Below are 24680 nucleotides of genomic sequence, written 5' to 3' on the forward strand. Positions count from 1 at the left end.
TTTTTCTCTTTTAGCTAGAACTAGTTACTACCAGTAACTACCCTAGAACTACTCTTCCAAATCCTAAGGAGACTATACATCATATAGCAAGCCAATCAGAAAGCCGTTTTCCAGAAATGGGCACACAGATGGGTATAGAGGGGAAACCAGGGCAAGAAAATTACCTTCCAAGATAAGAAGTATTAAGATCGGAACCTAGAGTTATGCTACCATACAAAAAAGACAGAATCAAGAATGAAGCCAACATAGGCAGAAATAAGGGAAAGACAGAAAGGGAGAGAAGAAAGAGAACGAGAGAGAGATCTGATAACATCCTTTGAACTCTCGAATTCAGCCATTCCATTAGAATATCTACTGTAATTCCCACTTATGTGAGTTAATTAGTACCTTTTGTGATTAAGCAGAAATAGTTAGGTGTTTGACATATACAACTAACCAGGTTAAGAAAAATAGATATCTTTGGACACCTTGATTTTTCCTGTCTTGTTGAGTCTCTCTTGCAGACCTTCTTAGAGTCCACTTTCCCCATTGGTACCTAAACTTTTGTGGTCGTTTTCCATTATTTGCTTCTTCATCACCCTTGTTAACCATCTCTTATATTTATTCTTTATTCTACATCTCTCTTTCTACTTCTTTGTAGATGATCTTTAGAAACCTGAATTTCTCGGGAAATATTTGGCATCACAACAGCGCCTATCGACATGGCATATTTTCTTTCTTTTCAAGACTGTTTCAAAATACAAGTCAGAATCACCATTAGAAAGCTTTGTCCATGTTTCTTGAGATATCTTCCCTTTAGATCTTCATTTGGTGGATGATGCCAATTGTTGTCAGAACTTCTGAAAGGCACATTCCTAATATCAAATTGGGGGGCATTCAGCCTCCACCAGAATCAGGAATAACAAAACGACAAGGTCCCTCTCTTCTAAGTTTCCTATAATTTACAATCTTTCTTTGTGGATGAGAATTAGATTCAGAGAAACAACCTCAATCATCACTTTGTCTTCTAAGGAATGAATTCTTGGGACATCTCTGTATTCAGTGGCATGGCTCCAGCCATAGGAATTCCTTGAAGAGTCCAGAGCGTGTGGGTAAGAAGGGACATGTGTGTAGGAGGGGTTTTGTCTTCTGGAGATTTGAGGAATGTCTCCAGTTATCATCTGGACCAATTATCTGGAAGTATCTCTCTATCCTGCTGCACAATGGCAGGACCATCTACCAGCAGCAGGTAGATTTCTAGCTCGTATTGGTCCTTCTCACGTGTTCCTACAATTTTAATAGTTTTCTTTGTATTCATCATGGAAGTATCCAGATCTACCTCTTTAAATGAGTTGTATGTATTGTGTGAATATATATGCTTTGGCCTGAGAAGTTGGGGAAAAGGGAATAAGAAGATAGTTAGCCTTGAATGTATTGCTAAAGAAACCTGTTTGTTGTCACTTCTGAGTAAACTGGCATGCAAGTCAGGTGTCTTTCCAATTGCTGCAATGTGATTTTAGAGTGGTTTTAGGATATTTTTAATTTGCATCCATCTGTATAGAGTCATTTATTTCAAGTGTTTGTTCTAGAAAAATAAGTTAAGAATATAATCATACTTATTTTATTTCATGGGCTTCATTGATTACTGGGAAGAAACATTGCTACAAAATAGATATTACAAACAAGTGCAATCTCATAACAAACCAGTATTGAAATGTGCCATGCTTTGAAAATACATGCTAGTCATGTATCATTTTTCAAAGACGGAAAGTGACCCTGAGCTGGGGTACCCATGTGATCTCTTATTTCAAACATAACACTATCTCACTAAGTTAGAGAAAGTGAAATTTGTGTTACTGTGGCCAAAAAGATTACCAAAATGTTGGACAAACTTCATTCCGTATAATTGTGGGTGTTTTTGTTCATCTTTTCTGGAGGGCAATTGGGATCAATCTATCTATCTATCTAAATCGATAGCAAATATACACATAAATGTCTATCCTTTTAAATTGTCATATTTTTGGCCTAGTAGCTCCACGGGTCAGAATTGGATAAAAACAATTTCTGGTAAACTATGTGGCTGAGGTTGAAGCTATTAAGGACTTGACTAGCCACTCGGGCCCCCATCCCCTGGTGTTAGAAATTTCTGATGTGAACAAGCAGCGTTCAAACATGGGATATCTCGGTGCCATTGCTGGGCGGTGTGGCTGGCAGAGGGTTTCTGCAGAGACAGACGAGGATGTCTCAGGCCTCACGGAGCTAGCGCTCCACAGTGATGCCCGTGAGTGTGCAGACAATGGCACATGTGAGTTCCTTCCGTCTTGTGTTTGAGACATGACTGGCCCTTTTTGGTATAAAGAAGTCCCTGGATTTCTTTAAAAAATGTGTGGAGGGGCGCCTGGGTGGCGCAGTCGGTTAAGCGTCCGACTTCAGCCAGGTCACGATCTCGCGGTCTGTGAGTTCGAGCCCCGCGTCAGGCTCTGGGCTGATGGCTCGGAGCCTGGAGCCTGTTTCCGATTCTGTGTCTCCCTCTCTCTCTGCCCCTCCCCCGTTCATGCTCTGTCTCTCTCTGTCCCAAAAATAAATAAAAACGTTGAAAAAAAAAAATAATAAAAAATGTGTGGATAAACCAGGCCGAAAGAAAGAGATAGTAAATTATCTGCTAACAAGGGTAGATACATCTTCAAGTGTCCAACTGGACAAATGAAGTCAAGTTTCTTGGCAATATGGCTGGTGGAATGGGTCATACCTAGCTGCCAAAAAACACACCAATAAAGCTTCAGTGAGAGGCCATCATAAATATAGTAAGGGAGACGAAGCCGAGGAATAATAACCTAGATACACTATTCCCAGATAGGTTTTGATTTAATTTGCCCCCTTAACGCAGGACTCATGTATGCAGAGCAGTAATTCACCGACTGAAGCAACACAGCAATATTTGGAGGCCTATTATGGTTCTGTACTGAAATACAATTTTTTCTCCAGCAGAATTCAGATTGCTCTACCTGGAGAGCAGCAAGCTGAACTAGGGGTAAAGGGCCTATTAAAATCGATTACAACTGTAGACTTCAAAAATAGAACAGCAATAATAGGACGCTCTATAATAAGTAATAGGGTGAATCAGCATTGTTGTAGAGAAAGGATGTTTTGCATTTTGAAGAAGGAGAACGTTGATGTTAATTTCCCAAGCAGTTTACTAAAGGCTGACAGGGGATTTATTCTCTGGGACTTAGCAATGATGACCCTGTTGGTCACCACAGCTGTGAAAATTATAAGCCAAAGCACAGTCTCCTTTCATTTTTGCAAGAGTGTACTTTACTTGGTTGTAAAATATTCAATGTTCTTAAGATTAAATATCTGAATATTGCTTCTGAAGGAGCCGCTGTCATCTTAAATCTAAAGTCTAGTTTGTTTACTGGCTGTATTTTATATCCTTTAGAAAATGACACAAAATGGCAATAAAATCATTGTAAGTATTCTACAGGGGAATATAAATGCCCTTTGGTTACGGTATACATACCTTTATACATAATTCCAGTTTATTTTCCCTGGAATTATGTTAAATATGTAAAAAGCCTTTTCTCATAAAGGTAAAAATGCTAGATGTTTCCAAGTTGTAATTTAGTATTAGTGTCAGAATTGCTTCAGAAAATAAGCTACTGTTACTGTTTCATTTCTTTTAGGTGTCATTCAGCATACTATATGTGATTTTGCACATAAAATAAGCACGTATGATTTTATGTCAGTGTTTAGAAAATGTGAGACTGAAAATAATTTATTGGATACAAACATGTAAAAATAACTGACGCTACGCCACTGTTTTTTTTCACACCATTTTAGCATATGATCGTTAGGTAGTTGTTTCAGGGAATTACAGAAGAATTTGTCACATAAGCTATTTAGGAGAAACCATAATACTTCTATATCTATGCATTCTTAGAGATCAGAACATTTGTAGATAGTTTTTAGGTTAATATTGACACAACTACAAGACACACCAAAATATTTTCATAATATTTCTGTATATAGATATAAGGAAAAATAATTATGTTGACTGTTTTGAGTTTTTTTTTTTCCATGAGTGGATTATCTTGAAATAGTTAAGTAATTAGTATTAACCTTATCAAATGGAGTCAAGATAAAAATCACTGACTAGTAGTATCATGGCATAGTCTAAAAATGCTCCTCTCAAGCACTGACTTTTGTTTGCATGGATTTAAAATGTATTTTTAATGCAAAACTCAATTCGTTTCCAAACATGGTAACAGGATTCAGAAATAAAGAGAAGTATAATTTTTTTCACATTTCCCTTTCAAGATATGGTTTTTCAAATCCAATTGAATAAGAGAGAAAAATATTCGGAAGTAAAGGTGAATATATTTTTATGGAAGATAAAACATTCAATCGTAATCAAGTGTGCAATAAAGATTTAATTCTTTGTCTTTCTAATATTTCTATTAGACATTTAACCATTTATTAATTAATATGTTAAGGCTTATTTTTAACACTGATTCTTTATACTTAATATGTGTTCTAAAACATTTCCTATGATTTAGAATTCTGGGGATTCTTTTCTCCAGTATGTCAGATGTATGATTTCTGATAGATATATGAATATAATAATGGAATAAATCTTTTCTATGGCTTTTAAAAGTTCTAATAGTTTGAAGAGTTTTCAAAGGAGATCAAAGATGCTGAAAATAATTTTATGTGTATTTTCAGAAATATGTATCTGATCCTTTTTTTCTTATATACACAAAAAATATGAGGTCTGTAAAAAACAGAAATTGTTAATAAATGATGGTCTCAAATTATAAGTATAAATAAAATATAGGAAATTTGATAGTTTATAAGATAGGGCAAGAGTGGTTATTTCAGAAAAGACATGGAGAATCTCTAAAATGTTCCTAAATATCATCTTGATATACAATAAATAGAATCAGAACAGTTCTTCATGATTTTCTGTGGAAACCAAACATGGCTATACTAGCATTAATTTAGTTACAAAAAGTTAATATTTTGACCTTATCATTGAAATAGCTTTTTACAAATCTACTATATCTGTAATGTATTGTATTGAAATACTGCTGTATTTATTTAAAATTTAAAATGTGCTAATTTAAAAAATGTTTTTTTCTCTTACAGGTAACCAGTAATATATATATATAAATATAAATATATATAAATATATAAAATATATATATAATATATATAAATATATATAAATATATATATAAATATATATATTTATATATATAAATATATATATATAAATATATATTTATATATATATATAAATATATATAGTAAATTAAGCCTGATGTGAGAATTGTCTAGCTTAGTTTTGTGAAAAACAAAAAACCTCATAGCAAGTTATACTCCCCCAATTATTATGGACAAAAATCACATATTTTGACACACACATATGGGAATAATAATTTTATCACATTTTTCAAATAATACAATTCATATATATATTTAAAAGATTAGTGAATGTGCCTACTCAAGACTTTTAGTATTAATTAATTAGGACAGGAAAATGTCTTCTAAATAATATTATATTCTAATACTAGTCTGATTTTTTATTTCCTCTTTGCTTTTACATCCTGATTCTTTTTTAGTATGTTTCTTATAATAGGGTCTAAGTTTTAGATGCTACAAAATGATGACCCTCTACAGTTTGCAAAAATAGCCAATCCTTCTTGGAGAAAGAAAAAGACAAATATCCGGACCCCATTTTTAAAAAATTCTAAGTGGAGACTCTTAAGTTTGAATTTGAAAACCAGAAATAAAAGACATTAGTGTCCTTGACATTTTGAACAATATTTCATGCAAAGCCATAACTATTGCTATGATTATTTCATTTTAAGGTACATTTTCAATATTGTCACATAAGCAAATGTGCCCAAAGGACTAACTGCATCTTTTTATTCAAGTGTTGTGCAAAAAATGTAAAGTGGTCCAAATGTAGGGAATGAAAACATGACTTTCTCCCATTTGCATGCATAAATTAATTTTAATATTTCTTTAGGTGAATCTAAAACTGTACACAATAAAAACGACAAACCGCACGAATGTTTTCTTTTTTCCTTCCCATGTGCAATGCCTTTTAACAAAATAAAAGCATGGATGGAAGAAATCCCCCTGAAAATGAAAGCTATCATCAACAATTTATACATTTAACGAATATATTCCAGAGACCCCCCCAATTTTCTGTATTTTCCTATTGATTTCTTTTCCACACTAGTGTGTATATTTCTCTATCTCATACACTCTGCAACTTGGTCATTGTAGTTGATGAATGTGGGAATTTTGAAATTCACTAGTCTTTCCTGAAGGATTTGAAAATATGAGTTAAAACTGAAAAGTCTCAATTATATGAATGATGTTTCCCCATGCAATTTACTGATTCAAGGACCAAATTCAAGTGGTTCCCCCACCCCTCCACTCTGCCTATTCAAAGCATTATATAGATTTGCAGGGGACAGTCAACTTATCTGCGATCTTCTCATTGAGACTAACAAAGGTCCAGTCCCAACACCTACTCTTTGCACTGTGTGGTAACTGAACTCCATGAGCAGAAGAAAAGCCCAGAGCTGAGTAAAACTCATCTAGTAACAAAACTGTGTTTCCAGTTTTCTTTTTTGCCTTTCTTCTCCTGCTGCTTTCTATCAGCAGAGCACTTAACAATCATTAATTGGTTAATGTGTTATTTAGGCAAGTATTAATATTCTCATTTTGCAGACAAGGAATCAGGCTTCCTGCTGTGTATCTCCTGGCCCTGGGTAAGGAGCTCTTCAGATGGGAGATTCAAAGTAGGTGAGCCCGTCCTCCTGAGGCCCAGAGACTTGCCCGAAGCAGCTCAGCTGGGTCTCACAGAGCCTCTGTGAGATCGCCGAGTTCCTGACTCCCACTTCTCCGCTCAGACCACCGGGCGACACTGCCTCTAATGACAAAAAAAAAAAAACCAAAAAAACCCCTTTTCCCATCCCACCCCAACCAATGCTCCAAGGACTTTCTTAATTGCAGCGGATACCCTGGGATCGGGAAGCTTATTTGTGACTTGATGAATCTGTACTAGTCTTGCCTGGGTTTCTAGGTTTTGTAGCATTAAAAACTTTAAAGTAACTTTGTACTTAAAAAAAAAAAAGAAAAAAACATGCACACACAGGATAGCCTACCTATGGAGTAGAGATGAAGCATTGATCTCTGAGGGTCTAAGGAATCACTGAGCTCAGAGGTAAAGGTAAAAAGAGAATTAAAGAGAGGTGCTCATCGACAGACAGAGCAATGACCTTCTGCACAAGTGTGTGTGTGGGGGGGGGGGGCACTTTACTCCTTAAAGCAAAATATGTAGAACACAGTAAGAGCCATGTCCTTATGGGTGACAGGTCTGGATGAAAAACAAAATGGTGAACACAAATCCATTGCAAAGATCCTTGGTAATATAACTTCTATTTCAGATGTGTGAAATCTGACCTCTTTAATGTAGAACCCATTCTGTTCCAAAAACATGACTTTCCATAAAAATAAAATCTTGAAGATAATTTGTTCAAACCCAAATTACTAAGGTTTTATTGAGAGAAAGAAAAAGGTTAACATATGACCTATATTTCATATCAGGATAAGGAGAGGCTTTGAAATCACTCTTATCACCAGTTAGAGCTGTGTTAAATGCAAAAGGATCTTACGGAACTAGAAATTCTATTTAAAATGCACCATAGGGGTGCCTGGGTGGCTCTGTCGGTTGAGCGTCCGACTTCGGCCCAGCTCATGATCTCACAGTTTGTGAGTTCAAGCCCTGCGTCGGGCTCTGTGCTGACAGCTCTGAGCCTGAGCCTGCTTCTGATTTTGTGTCTCCCCCTCTCTGCCCCTTCCCTGCTCATGCTCCGTCTCTCTCTGTCTCTCAAAGATGAATAAACGTCAAAAAAAATAAAAAATAAAATAAAATCCACCATAAAACCTTTAAGACTCATGTTCAGGCTAAAAGGCTGAAGCAAAATTTCATCCATTTTTATTTTGTTTTTTGCCACATCTAGATTTCTAAGTAAATGAGGCTCAGACACAGCTACCTTTTTCTTCCCATAGCAGAGTATCCATTAAAAATGTGGTTTGGATCTCATAGGTATTTCCAAGTGGGTCTAAGTCATTTCCTAAATATAAGTTCTCTCAATCCACATAATGTGGGCGTTAATGGAAAGGATACCATGGTGCCCACTTATGAACCTTGGAGAACCATTTGGCATCCAGGAAGTCAATGCAATTTAGTAGATTTCCTAGAGCATCAATACCACACTTAGTATAGAGATAGGGAGCTCGAGGGTAGAAGTTAACTTTATCTGAGTAGGTGACCACTTATAAACCATAATTTTAAAAGTCAAATAGATTTTTCTTTAATCCAGAAAGCATCATCTACCTAGATGTTGATTTTTGAAATTTCTTTTCAATGCATACATCTTTGGGAAAGAAATACACTAATTTCATCTCTCACTGAGGTTACAAAAGACCAGTCTCAAATGCCCTCCAATTTCAGGTTTTATAGCTCACAAGGCCAATAACACACCTGGAAGTAACCTGGTGAGGGTGAGGAGAGATAGGGAGGAAACTAAGACGATTGTCAATAGCAGGCCATGTGGCTGAAAGAAAATTTGTCTAATATTCAAGTTGCTCCACAACTTGTACTGTTTTACGGTTCCTGTCCTCTTAGGAGACAAAATTTCATACTGGAAACAAGTTTAGAAAAGCTAAATAAAATCTAGTACTCATGCTAAGTGTTAGAGAAGGTGCAAGGGGATAGGTCAGTTTGAAATGGGTTTCAATAGATTTCATAGAACAAAAAGCAGGAAAAGCAAAGCATGAAGAAATAAGTGGGGAATGTCTAGACTGCAGACCCACTAGTAAGCAGGACCTTGTGCATTCTTTTCCTGCATCTGCAAAAGAGGGAGAGCTGGTTCAGCATTTGCTAGAATCTCTGCTGGGTACAGGTTCGCAAATGCCGGGGTGGACTTTTGCATCACCCATGCCACTCTACCATTACCACCTCATAATGCAATAGTGGCAAAAACACAGGCTAAGAGAGTCAGATGTGCCCATGAGCCCTATTGCCTCACGATTTAATCCTTCCAGAAAGTGACTTCTTTTTTAGCATAATGTTGCTATTAGTACTTGGGGAAACAATGTTGACCAGTTGAATGAATTTAACACTGCATGATCCATCATACTTCGGCATCTTTATTTTACACTTTTTTAAGAAAAAGAGCTAAAGGTACCTTGCAAATGTGATCCCGTTCATCTGCCCCAAATCTCTATGAGGCAGGGAGCAGACGTATACATGAACCCAGTTTTACAGATAAGAATGTAGGCAGAGAGGAGTGGGGAATGACTAAGGCAGGGCTCTGGAGCAAATGCAGAAGTGAGTGAATCAAAGGGTCCTGATGATTGCTCGGCTAGTGAGAACGCGCCATCTCGCGCGGGGCCTTCCCGCTCAGGTCCCAAGGCCTGCAAGTGGCCACAAGATGGTTTGTAACAGAAGCACAGACACCCCTGGTGTCCTGGCTTCTTTAGGTCTTTCAGTGCACGGTGTATGCGCGTATCTAAGCACACACCTGTGCAAAATAAAAACAAGCAAAACAAGAAAAACAAAACAAAACAAGAAAACACCAAAAAAAATCCCCAATTAAACCAGGGCAGTTTTGCTCCGTATGGAGATTTCTAAAGCAAATGCTTCAGAAGTCTAAAAAGGACCCTACAGCAGCCCTTGACCCAAACCCACAAAGAATTTTATCACATACATTCAGAATCTCCCTACCTGTTGCTTTGCTACAATAGGCACAGTTCTGTCTTTTCCCACCTCAGTAAGGGAGTGAGGAGGTGAAGCGATCAAGAATCCTGGGGCACGTCTGTGCTTTTTCCAAGTACAGTCTCTATGTGAGTCGCTCAAGTACCCAAACACTGTGGTGGGTTGGGATTGTAGACACGAGAGGCTCCCTATCTGCAAGACTGCTCTCTAAGCCACGTGAAATTTCCTCAAGGTTATATTCAAATGAATATTATGAGGACAGGCCTTCATCAACTTTATAATAAAAACAATGGCCAAAGTCCATAGGGAAAGGGTGGTGGGAACAGAAATATTCTGCAAATTCTTACCAATTAATAGTGTGACACTGTTAAGTGATTCGCATGCCAACACGTCCAGGGAACCAGACATGAAATGTATCTAAATTTTCCTTCTCCTGTACCCTTTATCTCCACCATATAATGGGAAATTCATTCTGACTTCGGAATTCAGTAACACTAAGGCAAATAGGGCTGAGCCTCAGGTTTAAACGTGCCATGAAATTTGGATTTTAAGAATGTGGTGCAATGTGAGAGATTTCTTTTTTAAACTCAAGTTAGCTCACCTAAAGGCTCTGACTTTTTAAGAGAAAACATGACTTCAAGACCTTTGCTACGTGCTACTTGAACGTTTCTTAAAATTTAAGGGTGAGCACTTAATGTTTTAAGAATTTTCTCATGGAAATAGTATGAAATGCCACCATTTCATTTATTTTGTGTGAGAGAATTTCAGCCAGGGACTGTGTACTTTCCTGAGAAATTGAAGTGTCCATGGACTCAGAGAACCCCTCTTTATCAACCTGCTGATATTTACGAATGTTAACTGAGTCAAAGTTGGCATAGGCTGAATCCTGAATTATTTCACTTGATTTGTTTCCATCTCCCTCCCACACAACTATGTGTAGAAACAGTTTATTTCTTACATAGTGCCTTTATTTCTAAAGGAAAACACTGAAATAGATCATCAAGTCTATTTGGGGTATTCAAAAAAAACATTAATTACAATATGCTCTCAACGTAATTTTGCAGCCCTTGAAATCAAGTTTTAACACACACACAAACATATACATTCATGCACTAAAAGTACACAGCATTTGCATTAAAATATTTTCATATGTACGTACCTCAACAATGGCACCACTGGGGAGTCTGAGAAAATGGCGGTACAGCTCTTGGAATCCACTGGGATAAACGGTGTATATAGATACATGAGAAATAATATCTCCTGGACCAAGTGCAGACACAGAAATTTCATTTTGCTTTTGGAGGTCACAGCTGGAGATTCTGGACTTGAAGCCATGGTTTTTCCAGATATAATCATACACTGCCACCTAGTGAGACACAGAGCCCCCCCCCAACCCCCCCGGCCCCAGAAATGAAGAGAAAAAAATTAATTAACTTCTGGCAAGAGCATGACCAATTTTAAATGATTTTACAATAAATCTGTAGATCTCTGCCATCTGCAATGCCTGCACTCCATTCCATGCAGATTTTTATGACATGTATCTAAATAGTGAAGATAGACAAATCCCCGGTGTGTGCTCCATAAAGTTAATTCTAAACAGATGAAGCTGTAATTGGCTCCCATATTAACCCAAAGTAGGAAGATCAAGCGGGGTGTGACAATGACAATGTTGATTAAAAAAAAAATGCTTACGAATGGCGTTACGAATAGGTGTTTGTGCATTCTCATCCAAAAGAAATCCTTGCTCATTTTTCCTTGTTCCCGCTGTGCTAAGTGCTAAGTCTCGGCATCAACAAAACGGTGGACAAGATAAATTAAAGATGTGTTTTGCTGAACTGCACAGGGCAGGGTTTTTGCCTACTTTGTACATTTACCTACTATTTTGCCTTTGTAATGATCCCAACTGTTGTACTTACTGGACTTTTTTTTCTGGTAGGATTTCTCAGGTAACAATTCTATTTTCTGATACAATGTACCTGTGGGGCCTTCATTAATATTAACTGAATTAGGAATGAGTGGAAAAGACACTGTTTTATTGCTTGTGTAAAATATCGGTGATGAAGGGGAGCCCGGGTAGCTCAGTTGGTTGAGCATCTCTGACTCTTCACTTTGGCTCAGGGCATGAACTTGCAGTTTGTGAGTTCGAGCCCTGTATCAGTCTCTGCGCTGATGACGCGGAGCCTGCTTGGGATTCTCTGTCTCCTCTGTCTGCCCCCTCTCTTTTTTAAAAACTTTAAAATATTGGTGATGAAGATTAGACTGTACCATTATAACATTTGTTTGTGGCTGATAAACCTTCTAGTCTCCAGATATCTTATCATTTCCTACACCCATTGAGCTATATAGATGCTTTCTATAATTTCCAATTTTCATATCTGTAGATGCTGTAGTTTCAGAAGTAGACAGAGGAAAGTAGTCAATGGGTTTCTTTCCTCACTGGTTTTTTTCTGAGGCAGGAAACATTTATCTGTTTTTTGCAGAAAGTCCATATCAAACATGTGCTCCAAAGTCAACTCCTCCTAATACGTTTCACAAATACTTTAAACCCTCAGAAATATGTAAAGATATAGCAAACTGAAAGAAAGTTCTGGCCAATTACTCGTTACTTCAAGTCTAGTGATTCTTTTTTCTTTGAAACTAAAAAGGCAAGATTGAAATCTGTATGAACAGGTACAGAAGTGGTAAATGGCTTGAATGAGAAAAGATCAAGGGCTATTATAATTAGAAACAGGAGTTTACTGAGGATCCATTCTAAGGTTTCTGAGAAAATCGAAATATGTTTTAGGAGCTAACAGTCTAGCAGGAATTCATGGTAAGCATACATTTAACTCAACTTTAACTGTGATGAGTACACAGAAGGAACCTTATGGAGGAAGTAAGATTTGAATTGTATCTCAAGACCCTCGCAGGATTTCAGTAGGTGTGAAAAGAACCATAGGTGTTTCTAGCAAAGGAGCAGTAGTCCTAATGGTACTGATATGCAAACGTGCACGTTGGACTCAAGGGCCGATGAATGGTCCCATGGATTGGATTGTAGCAGGAGTGTGAGGGCCAGGATATGAGGCTGGAAACATCATCTGGGATTGCAAAGCTGTCAGACGCTGTGCTAACATATTTTGATTGTAATTCGTAAAGGGGGGGAGTTTTTGGAACAGAGGAGAGGCCTGATTTGACTTGTATTTTACAGGAATAGAGCTGAAAGCATCGGGAAAGGTAGACCAGAAGGACAAGAGATTGGAGATCATCCCACCCAAGATAGATGATAAGGGCTGGCATTTGGGTTGGATTGGAGACAGAGTCCATGATTTCTTTTCCAGAGGTAGACCCACCAGAGTTTGGTCACTAGGTAGATACAGAGGTGTGAGTGAAAGAGAGGCCTCAAAGCCTGAGACCCCACTGGCCAGTGACCCCACTGAAATGGGGCTACGGTGAGTGAGCACGTAGTGCAGCTTTGGTGGGGGGCGATAATCAATTCATTGACTATCTCAAAATGTATGAGAAATTTATGAAACTATTTCACAACTGTGGCAGCAACTATGCAAACACAAATCAATTTTTATAATTCATTCTTAAATGTGCGTGGTCGCCTGGTGAGGATGGTAAGCCACACCACACACCCCCAGGGAAAAATCAGGACAGGAACCATGAGAGCCCGCCCTTCAGGCCCCCAAGAAGTCTGTGCAGGTTCAGCACCGAGGCCACCTAGCTCTCCGCCCTGTGCCCACAGCTCCAGGCCAGGTATTACATACATCTCTCCTTCTCTTCTTTAAAGGCGCCCATTCACTGATGTTTCCCAGCCTCTGGATGTAAAAGATGGAGCTTCGGGAAAAGCAGAATACAATGAATGAGACGGGAACAAGCATGGCATGTCCGGGAGACCCATAGAGCCTCCGCGCCTTCCACAAAGTACCGGGTGATACGGGAGTTAGATTGGAGCCTTGATAGATGAGAGCCTCTCTGTCTTGGAAATGCAATATGAAACGAACCCGTGTGGCAGTCCTGGACACCGTTTGTCCGCCTACAGGTCTATGAAGATGTACACATTTGTCTGCGGAGCAGCAACTCCTACTGTGGAAGCCGACTCATTTCAAATGGCAAGTGATCTTCAGGATCTGGGCAGGAAAACGTACCGAGGAGATTTCTTAAATAGTTTTTATTCACTTGGATGACGCACTTCCTCGGTCCTCTCCTTTTTAACCATTTCTAATCCTAGGGAAGAGAGCATAAGTTGCTCTCTGCCCCGAGATATCTTTGATCTAAGTGTCTAGGAAGAAAGAGGTAGGTGGACTTGAAAGTAAGTCAACAATATTTAGTGGCAGGTCTTAACATGGGCGGTTAACACACACCACACACGCACACACACGTCTGTATGTATATTTTTATTTAACGTTGCAAGTCTGCCAAATTGGTGTATTCCCTTTTTCTAGATTAGGAAACTAAGGCTCAGAAATGTTAAGCAACTTGTCTGGAGACACAGTGATGTGATGATATTTACTAAGAGATAATCCTTATTCATTATCCTTATTCACCTCGGTTAGCCCTACACTCCTGGCTTCTCTCCACAACTTTACTTATTCTCTCCCTGGTGAACTCGGAACAAGATATCAGAATACTGCCCCCCCCCCCCCCGGGCCCGTCCCTTTCGTTCTGTTACATCCAAGCTGCCTCTAGGCCCATCCATAGTCTAGGTTTAACAAGAGTATGCTCTTCTGAGATCGACCTTGCATTCCAACGCTGGCTCTTGTCGAGTCTCCTTCCTTATGGGGTGATGCATTAACAAGCCCACCTGGCAGCTGATCTAGACCCATATCTTCCAAATGGCTTTATCAGTGATGAGGCTGGCATGTTTGTGGCCTTCGGTCTGGTTCCTGGGTTTCCTTAATTTTCTCACATAGCTCAGATGGGGAAAAGACATGAGACCCCAACAATAATCAAGTCACTCTGATATTTGAACCCAGGTTGGTCTCACTCTGAAGCCCGTGTACCTCTGATTACACCATTTGATCACGGAATACACTATTATCTTGGTGTGTTCGTGTGTGGCTGCAGAATGGGGATGTGTCCGAACATGACCATGGCCGCGGAGTTTTCCCTTGAGTTAGGTGCTCGTCTGGAAGAATCCGAAGGAGGTTGGTTTTCGGTTTTGCTTTTTTTTTTTTTTGGTTGTTTTTGTTTTTGTTTTGTTTTTGTTTTATCCTGGGTGGGAACTCTATAAACACCCTTTTTTGACTCAAAAAGAGTGTGGCACAGGTCGTCACGAAAACCAGGAACAGAGGCAGTGTCAAAAGCACTGCGGGCATCCCCCCCCCCTCTCTGCCCCTCCCCCGCTCATGTCCTGTCTCTCTCTGGCTCTCAGAGATAAACAAACATTACAACAATTTTAACAAAAGCACTGCGGACATTAAGTCTACTATACCCCGTGGAATTGTCTTGAGGTTCTTTGAATCGAAGATCAACCAGAAAAAATACCGGGGTGTGTTATTCTCCCTTCTTTTGGACCATAAAGTTGTAACACTAAAGCAATTGGGGTCGTTTTTAGGATTTCTAGCTAGCGGTTCTTAAGATAGGATAATCAAATACCTGTCAACAGCAAACCATGTGGATCAGGTTAAACCCCATTATTTTGCTGTATGGGTACACGCTCCTTATGGAAAAGAAGGCAGAGCACAGCAGAGGTGAGGGAAAGAGACCCATAAAACCTCACTAGAAATGGTTAAGAATCTGAACCAGATGTTCACGCAGAAGAGAATATTTTCGGTTACCTGCTGATATATTGAACATTCTCCCATTGGCCATGAACGCATCCTACCCTACGGGTAATTGCTTTATATTCTGACTTACAACCAAAGACAGCCTGAAGCAGTTGGGGATGCTTAGCTTTGAAACCTTCTTAAAATCCTCCCTAGGGTTAAGAAAGTAGGGCAAGGTAAAAAAAAAATTAAAAAAAGAAGAAGAACATGGATTTTTACAACGGGAACTAAATCTGAAGAAAGGCAGATCAGATGGATGGACACAGAGGTGAGGAGTGATGAGGAAATCACCATTCGATTTTTCTTTGGTCCTTTGGCTCAAGCCTGAATAACCTACGTGAGCGAACGTGATTCTTGGCGACTATGTCCTCTTTGACTTTTCGCTCTATTTCTTTAAAACTAGCTGTAGAGTAACAAGCTTCTCAGCAAACTGCCTTTTGATAGTTGATAAATATTCACGTGCAATATTTCTCATTGGATTTTTTTTCAGACCATGAAGGCAATCCAAATAGAGGAAGGGAAAGATTTGTTAAGGCAAATACCAGACAACCTAGACATTCTTGCCTAGGGTAGGTGAGGGATAAAAGGAAGGAAGCAGGATATGATTTTTCTATAAAGTGCATTTTCTATAGATGCCTTTGTTTTCCATTTCCTAGTGAGGAATGGTTAAACTATTTGGCAGTCTGAGTAATATCCCTGGAAAATTGGAGTTCACTCAGTATTTCTGGAAATGATAGGCCAGAAGACAGCTACTGTGCCCAACTGAGTCTGAAGTAAACTCTCCTGTCATCTGAAATCTCTTTCATAAAACCAATTGACTCCGTCCCTTCCCTTCCAGGACAGCCCAGGAAGTACGCCTCTGAAGAGCTCAATCTGGACACACAGTGGCTTAGAAGAACCCACAAAATGCCAGACCCGCAAACTGTAATCCTTAAATGAAACTCATCGTTCAGCAGAAAAACAAGTTAAGGGCGGTAATTCAATGATAGACGAAACAGGCCGGAACAGGTTCAAATGCTGCATATTTCACAACAGAGCTTAATTAAAATAGGACTATGAGGCTGTTAATTGCATTATAATAGTTCAGCATGAAATTAGGTCTGATGTGAATGTCCTTATAGTGGATTTGTTTATGTTATTATAATTACACAGTGGTACATACATTTACTGCATAGATACATTTTTAACAGGCCGGCTCTTGGGGGTGGATTTCTTTTCTTTCCTCACTGGAATTTGCACTCTGTTTACAAGTGTGGAAAGTCGGCAAGAGGGAACCAGGGTCAGGAAATTAGGTCATACTGGATAATCCATTTGGTGTCTTGGGTATTTAAAGCTTAGAACTCCAAATAAGTTGTGTCTTGTTGATGGTGATTTTATTCACCATTTCATTGGGAGAGACTATGTCACTAAAAAACTAGGTCTCAGTAAGATGGGTGTTTTGTGTTGTCTTAGAAAGCAACACCTTTCTTTAGAATCAATGAATGCAAATCTCTGACTAAATGTGTCTGTAGTACCACAATATCATGTATTCCAGTGTAGATTTTAAAAAATGGCAACATTTCCAAGATTTGGGTCTAGTAAAAAATAGTAATTCTTGTTCACAGGATGGAAAAAACATGGCAGGACTTAGTTTGGTTTTCCAAATATAAAAATGGATTTACATTTTTCCTTGATTCATCCGTAGTTTCCACTTTCTGGACAGAGACATACTTGGCTCACATGAAAATCTCACCTATGACCTTGGCTTAAACACTAAACGCTGAGATACTATCAGAAGTTTTGGAAACAAATATTACACATTTGGTAATGTTTTCAATTTTCATCGAGATCTTTTTATTTCCCTGCAAACTATAGATCTCAGCAATTTTGCAAGTTTCTTCATTTTGTATGTTGCTTTGAAATAAAAGGGCAAAAAATTAATAGAAGATTACCCATAAATAAATTAGGTAAGCAAGACGACTATGCCTTTGTTGTTTCTTTCTTTAACACGGCCATTAGGAGTATAGAAGGAGCACTTAAGTAAATTTGAATCAATTTAGAGAAAGGTAATAAACTATGTTGCACTGCCAGAAAGCCATACTTCTGAACAAAATTACCTGTGCATAATTTAGGTAGAAATTATGCAATTTGGGAAAGCGAATATATATCTTTATGTGCCTGTATACACATTAGATAATCAGTTTTGCTGTTGGGAATATCTCTAATGTTAGTAACCCCCACAATTTTATATCTCGTATCTATTCGCAGATATATGTGCTTTTCATAGCACTGCTGCAAAATTCTTAAGTAAGGCGCGAGGAGGCCACAAAGAACTTCTGGTTCTGACATGTGTCAAAGGCCTTGGGAATGGAAGTAAATGAAAGAAAGAGTTACAGGTCATTTCATGCAAGTAGAAGGTCCCAGGTCTTAGCAGTGTTCCCAAGGTTTCTGTACATATGTATGCCAGTATTGATAATAGCACAGATGCACCTACCTGGGAACAACTACAGATTTGTTTCAGAGAGCGTGCAAGCATGGAGCAGCCCGTACCCCCTGTCACCTCCCTGTCTCCAGTCCCCATCCCCGCCCCCCCCCCCCCCCACACTCCTGTCTTTGCACTGTGCATGGGAACCGCTGGCATAGGAAGAGAGGACTATGAGGTGAAAACGTTTCACTACAAATCTGACATCAGGAGCGGAGATGAGATTCAAAAGATGACAGAAAGGAGAAAGGGAAGGGAAAAAAACTAAACTTTGCTCCAGCCGCCAGCTGCTTTTGGAGATAAATCCTACAGGTGGCAAATGCATTTGTTGAAGAGGAAAGCACTCATAATGACGTGGCCAGCAGTATTTTCCATTCATGTGCTTCCCTCTTTATAGATACAGAAAGAAAAAAAACCTTAATTTTACAGTCAGATTTCATAAAATATATAAACCGTGGCCAAAGAATTGCACAATATACCCAGATCTTCAAATTTAAAAGGAGCCTCTTTTTCTTCCCTTCAATGCCACCAAGAAATGACTTGCTCTTTCTTTCTAAAATATTTATTCCACCAGCACCCCTACCTTTGCTTTGATGTGCTGTGAGCTCTCTATCAGCAAATACTCATCTAAAATCACCACCACCATACTGGTGACTCAGACTTGGTTCTTATCCCATACTTTTGGCTTCATTTTCTCCAACAGTAGAAAAATACCAAAGCGTAAGGCAAGCAAACAATAGAGGGAGAAGTTGTCTGTATGTGCATGTATGTGTGTGTATGTTTGAGTGTTTTACTTTATATTCAGGGTAAGTAACCCCCAAAGTTCAGTTGCTCAAACATTTTTGCCTTAACTGAAATGAACAAAACTATACAAATTATCATTTTTCTTATATCCTAACGAATTTTTCCCCCTAAACCTTAGTTAGGGAGTATAAATTGGCTGAAAATCTAGGAAGGAGAATTAGCAGCGGCTAGGGTGAACTTACCAAACACTGAGCATGCTCCTGCATGAGTTTTTGCAATGGCTGTTGCGTGAATCTTTCCAAGATACCTAGTAGCACACTCCATTCCTTTAAAATGCTACTCACATGTCACCTTATCAGTGCATCTCTCCTGACCTCGCCCCGTATGAAATAACATTTGTATCCTCAGCCATACCCTGTGCTTTATTTTCAGCACCACACTTACTGAAAGTATTACTAGCAACCACACTCTAGATTTACTTGTTTCTTGTTCTTCCTGCACCCAAATGTAAGCTTTGTGAGAAAAAGGGAATAGAGCCTGGTTCAGAAGGGGCCCCACATATGTATTCGTCGAAGGAACACGTACGTGAATTAAGTGATTCGAATTGGTTCAGTGTTGAAGGCACCCGGTTTTTGTTTTGTTTTTGCCATGCCTAAACATGCCTCTTTAGCTCTTTGAAGCTGCTGAAATTGATTCATTTTGGCCAGATCCAAAATGGATATGCAAAACAACAGCTCTTGTATGTAATTAAAAAAAAAAAAAAATTCTAAGACCACTCCATCAGAAGTGTAGGCAAGGTGAACTCTCCACCAGCTTCCCACAATGCAAGTTGTAATTCCTTATTTCCTAATTTACTGAAGTTTTTTCAGCTGCTATCTTATCATATCATCCACCCACTCCACCCACAAGCCAAAGATTGCCTATGTCATAACTCTCCTGGAATAATACCCCTTTGCACGCATATAAACCTTGACTCCAAAGCTATTATATGATAATTAATTGTCTTATTAAACAGCTCAACAAGTAAAGAAATATTATTTTGACTGGACTAATAATGGTTTAATGACATAAAAAAGGGACTCTATTTAATTTAATATCTTCCTCTTACAGGACCAGGGAATGTTTCCCAGTTATTTTTCACAATCATAAAAGAAATCGGTGGGTATCATTTGTGCTTTAAAACTAGGTCCTTTTTCATTATTCAACAATGTTTTTGAGTCCCTCGTTCAAGCCAGATGTTGTGAGATATACAGGTTAAATTATATCATCTTGGGCTCCACGACATTTACAATTTAGTAAGGGAAGTGAGACACATATATAAATAATTCCCATTTACAATGAAGTTTTTTTTTAAGTTTATTTATTGATTTTGAGAGAGTGTGTGTGTGAGCAGGGGAAGGGCAGAGAGAGAGGGAGAGAGCAAATCCCTAGCAGGCTCAACAGTCAGGATCGAGCCCATCTAAGGGCTCAATCCCATGATGGTGAGATCATGACCTGAGCCGAAATCAAAAGTTGGGAGCTTAATTCATTAAGTCATCCACGTGGCCTACAACTAAGAAGTTTTAAATGCTCTATGAGAGATTAAAAATTCTAAAAAAAATTGAGGAGGCATAAATCATGTCTGGAAGTGATGGAAATAAATGACTCATTCTGGAAATCTCCCCTAGGCTGAGATTTAGAAGGAAGAGAAAGGCTATATATGGAAAGATACAGAATTTTGTCTTGAAAAATAAAAGAATGGGAGAAATTGGCACTCATCTTTCAACCAAACTTCTAGTTTAATGACTTCTAGTGAGTCTAAGTTTCCAGAATATTAACACCTTTTGAGATTTCACGAGATTTTTGTCAATTGCTGATTTCATCATCATACTTACCATCCTCCCCCACCCCCTTTTTTAATGTAGTTCTCTCTTTGAGCATGAATTTTCCAGGGCAGAATAAAATAAAAAAGGAAAACAGCATATTGAAAATTGATCACAGCAGTAACTATTTGGGAAAAGATCAATTAAGTATAAGAATTATAAATAATACTTATTTAGGACTCATTATATAAAAGCCTCTGTTCGAAGACCATGGAGGAAGGGAAGGGGGAAAAAATAGTTATAGAGAGGGAGGGAGGCAAACCATAAGAGACTTTTAAATACTGAGAACAAACTGAGGGTTGATGGCGGGTTGGGGAGAGGGGAAAGTGGGTGATGGGCATTGAGGAGGGCACTTGTTGGGATGAGCCCTGGATGCTATACGGAAACCTATTTGACAATAAATTATATTTTAAAAATAAACAAATAAATAAAATAATAAAATAAAATAAAATGAAAGGCTATGTTCAAAGCACATTCATTCATTAGTTCATTCATTCAACCTTCCACTCAAAATCTATGTACTCAAATCTACCTCCTACCAGGGCAATATGGACATACGGAACTGAACGAATAAGACCAAGTCCTTGCTCTACTTCAAATGGTGTGCCAGAGAAGAGAAACATTGGGTACGTAACTGAATGTATCATACATGCTATGGAGGAAAAGGAAACAGGGTAAGGGATGAGGCAATGGGGTGGAGTGGGGAAGGTAGAGCTACTTTTTGCAATTTTTTTTACTCAGAGCTTTTATTTCATTTGGGGAAAGCCTCTCTGGGAAGCAGACAGTTGAATAAATGTGAATGAAGGGAAGGTGTGTCAGTCATGGATGTAACGGGGAGACTAGCGTAAGACAAAGAAACGGCAAGTGCAATGGCCGTGAGTAGAGCACACTTGCCTTATGTTCAAGAAAAAGCAAAGAAACCAAAAGAACTGAAACAAAGTGAGAAAGGGGAGAAATAGGAGGTCAGATGGAAGTGGTGGGAGTCCGTGGCGAGAAGCCAATTCTTCAGGGATGTGTAGACCCCTAAAGAATGATGGCTTTTATGGTAACTGGATTGAGAAACCATCGAGCATTTGTGAACAGAAAAGAAACATCTATGACATTATAGAGAAGGACTCACTCTGGCTGACACTGAAGGAATAACTCAGGATGGGGAAAATGCTATGGATTGAATCCTGTTCCCTTAAAGTATATTGAAGTCTTAAATCCCAGTACCTATGACTGTGAACTTATTTGGGAATAGCCTTTGCATTCCATCAATACAAGCTCAGTAGCATGAGCCCTAATCCAGTATGACTGTGTCTTTATAAAAATGGGGAATTTGGGGCACCAGGGTGACTCGGTAGGTTAAGTGTCCAACTTCAGCTCAGGTCATGATCTCACAGCTCGTGAGTTCAAGCCCCAGGTTGGGGTCTGTGCTGACAGCTCAGAGCCTGGAGCTTCAGAGCCTCAGAGCCTGTCTCTGTCTCTCTCTCTGCCCTTCCCCCACTCCCCCCCCCACCGCTTTTGCTGTCTCAAATATAAACAAACATTTAAAAACTATTTTTAAAAAAGGGAGGGGGAATTTGGACACAGAGAGAGATGTGAACACACAGGGAGAATGTCATATAAATATGAAGGCAGACATTGAAGTGATTCATCTACAAGCCAAAGAATGCCAAAGTTGACCAGAAAATTGCTAGAATCCAGGAGAGAGGCATGGAACAGATCTTTCCTCAAAACTGTCAGAAGGATTCAATCCAGCCAACACCTTAACCTTGGACTTCTAGCCCCCAGAGCATGAGACAACACATTCCTATTGTTTAAGCTGCCACATGTGTGGCACTCTGAAATGACAGCCCCAGGAAACTAACACAGACAATGATCCGCTTTATATGAATTATTGCATTTAATCCTCATCGTAAACCTAGGTGGTTATCATTACCCCAAATCTCAGGTAAAGAAAATGAAGGAAGAGAGGGGGGCAGTCAACTAACTTACCTGGGATGAATTAGTAAACGGTAGAGCCAAAGTATGGCTGCAAGGACATCTGACCCCAGAACCTAGGCTTTTAAACTCTGTGTCTACTTTGTCTCTAAAGGACACATTTTATTTTATTTTATTTTATTTTATTTTTTTATTTTTAAATATTTATTTATTTTTGAGAGAGAGAGTGCACATGAGCTGGGGAGACAGAGAATCTCAAGCAGTCTCCACGTTCAGTGTGGAGCCCGTCACAGGGCTTAAACTCCCAAACCGTGAGATCATGACTTGAGCTGAAATCAAGAGTGAAATCAAGAGTCTGACGCTTAACCGACTGAGCCACCCAGGTGCCCCTAATGGACACACGTTAAAACTGTAAAGCATGTGGAAAATATTGTTGCCAACGTGCCCTAGCCGCAATGAAGCTAGGAAATTATATTCACTTTAAACCATATATATCAAATAGTTATATCTGTGCTCTTTATTATTGAAATTGAATGATGGGGAACGTGTTTGGAGGGGACTTGGCTGTAAAGAAATATACCGTCTTCTTGCCTTGTTTACCTTGATGAAGAATAATACCCTGGGAACCTACACTGTACCCTGCCTCAGTCATCAGCGAACTCTGGGTCTCGGTTTCTTTACCCCTAAAATGAGAAAATTGGATTAAGTATTTTCTAAGGCATCTTCCAGGCCTAAGAGTTATATATTTTGTTTTCTTAACTTTTTGTCCTTGTGTAAATTTTACGTCAATTCCTTTTGAGAGGTGAAAAGCACCTCCTGTTGAAGACAATACTCACATAAGACTGAAGGGTCACTGCATTATAGAAACTTAGCTTATCAGTGCATTCATGTTGCAACTGCATAAGCCATGAAACAGAATGCTTAGAATTGTTAATGTGGCTAATAGAAACTGATGATGCGGTATCTCTTGATTTCTAAGAGATCGACCCTATCAGTAATATAAAATTTTATGCATTTTGGGAGCGCCTGGGTGACTCAGTCAGTTAAGCACCCGACTTCGGCTCAGGTCATGATCTCACGGTTGGTGAGTTCGAGCCCCGCATTGGGCTCTGTGCTGATGGCTCAGAGGCTGGAGCCTGCTTCGGATTCCGTGTCTCCTCTCTCTGCCCCTTCCCCATCTGTCTCTCTCCGTCTCTCTTTCTCTCTCAAAAATAAAGGGAAAATTTTTTTTAAAAATTATACATATTTGTTATTTATTCTTATTGGGGTTCCCTAATTTGAGTTTACATTAAAAAATTTTTAAAAAGTAAATAAGTAAATATTGAACAAATGTTTTCCTTCAGTTCTTTTCTTGGACCAAGGACAAACCCAGAACACTTTAATTTTTTTTTTTTATTACTTCATTTGAGAGAGACAGAGACAGTGAGAGTGGGGGAAGGGCAGAGAGAGAGAGGGAGAGAGAATCCCAACCAGGTTCTGTGCTGCCAGTGCAGAGCCCGATGTGGGTCTCAAATCCATGAATCCGTGAGACCATGTCCTGAGCCGAAACCAAGAGTCAGACGCTTAACCGACTGAGCTACCCAGGCACTTTAAAAATGCAAACTTTGGATTGTTTGATTATGCTCTGTGTTCACAAAACCTGTAAATGCAGATTATATCATTTTACTGTTTGTTTTAAATATTAATAGACCATTGATTTTTGCCTATGTTTTTGGCTTATCATCCTTTGTTGTCTCTGGAAAGCAGTCTTCTCCAGTAGGCATGAGAACAAAATTTTAGATTTGTATTCTTTTTTTTTTTAATTTTTTTTTCAACGTTTATTTATTTTTTGGGGGGGACAGAGAGAGACAGAGCATGAACGGGTGAGGGGCAGAGAGAGAGGGAGACACAGAATCAGAAACAGGCTCCAGGCTCTGAGCCATCAGCCCAGAGCCTGATGCGGGGCTCGAACTCACGGACCGCGAGATCGTGACCTGGCTGAAGTCGGACACTTAACCGACTGCGCCACCCAGGCGCCCCAATGTATTCTTTTTTTTAATGTGTGTTTATTTTTGAGAGAAAGAGAACATGAGTGGTGTAGCGGGGGAGGGGCAGAGAGCGAGGAAGAAAGAGGATCTGAAACAGGCTGGGTGCCGACAGCAGAGAGTCCGACACGGGGC

General features: G+C 39.1%; 1 protein-coding gene across 1 annotated transcript in view; it reads right to left on the minus strand.

Moving 5' to 3' along the window:
• Nucleotides 1-18141: 18141 nt before the first annotated feature.
• The window catches only part of LOC106971974 (uncharacterized), a 328414-nt gene continuing 321875 nt past the window's right edge, over nucleotides 18142-24680 (minus strand). The window contains exon 15 of the mRNA XM_053223149.1: nucleotides 18142-18378. Coding sequence (XP_053079124.1) covers nucleotides 18334-18378 — 45 coding nt within the window. The 3' untranslated portion in view covers nucleotides 18142-18333. The remainder of the gene's footprint in view (nucleotides 18379-24680) is intronic.

This window comes from Acinonyx jubatus, chromosome B2, assembly GCF_027475565.1.
Source record: "Acinonyx jubatus isolate Ajub_Pintada_27869175 chromosome B2, VMU_Ajub_asm_v1.0, whole genome shotgun sequence".
NCBI lineage: Eukaryota > Metazoa > Chordata > Mammalia > Carnivora > Felidae > Acinonyx > Acinonyx jubatus.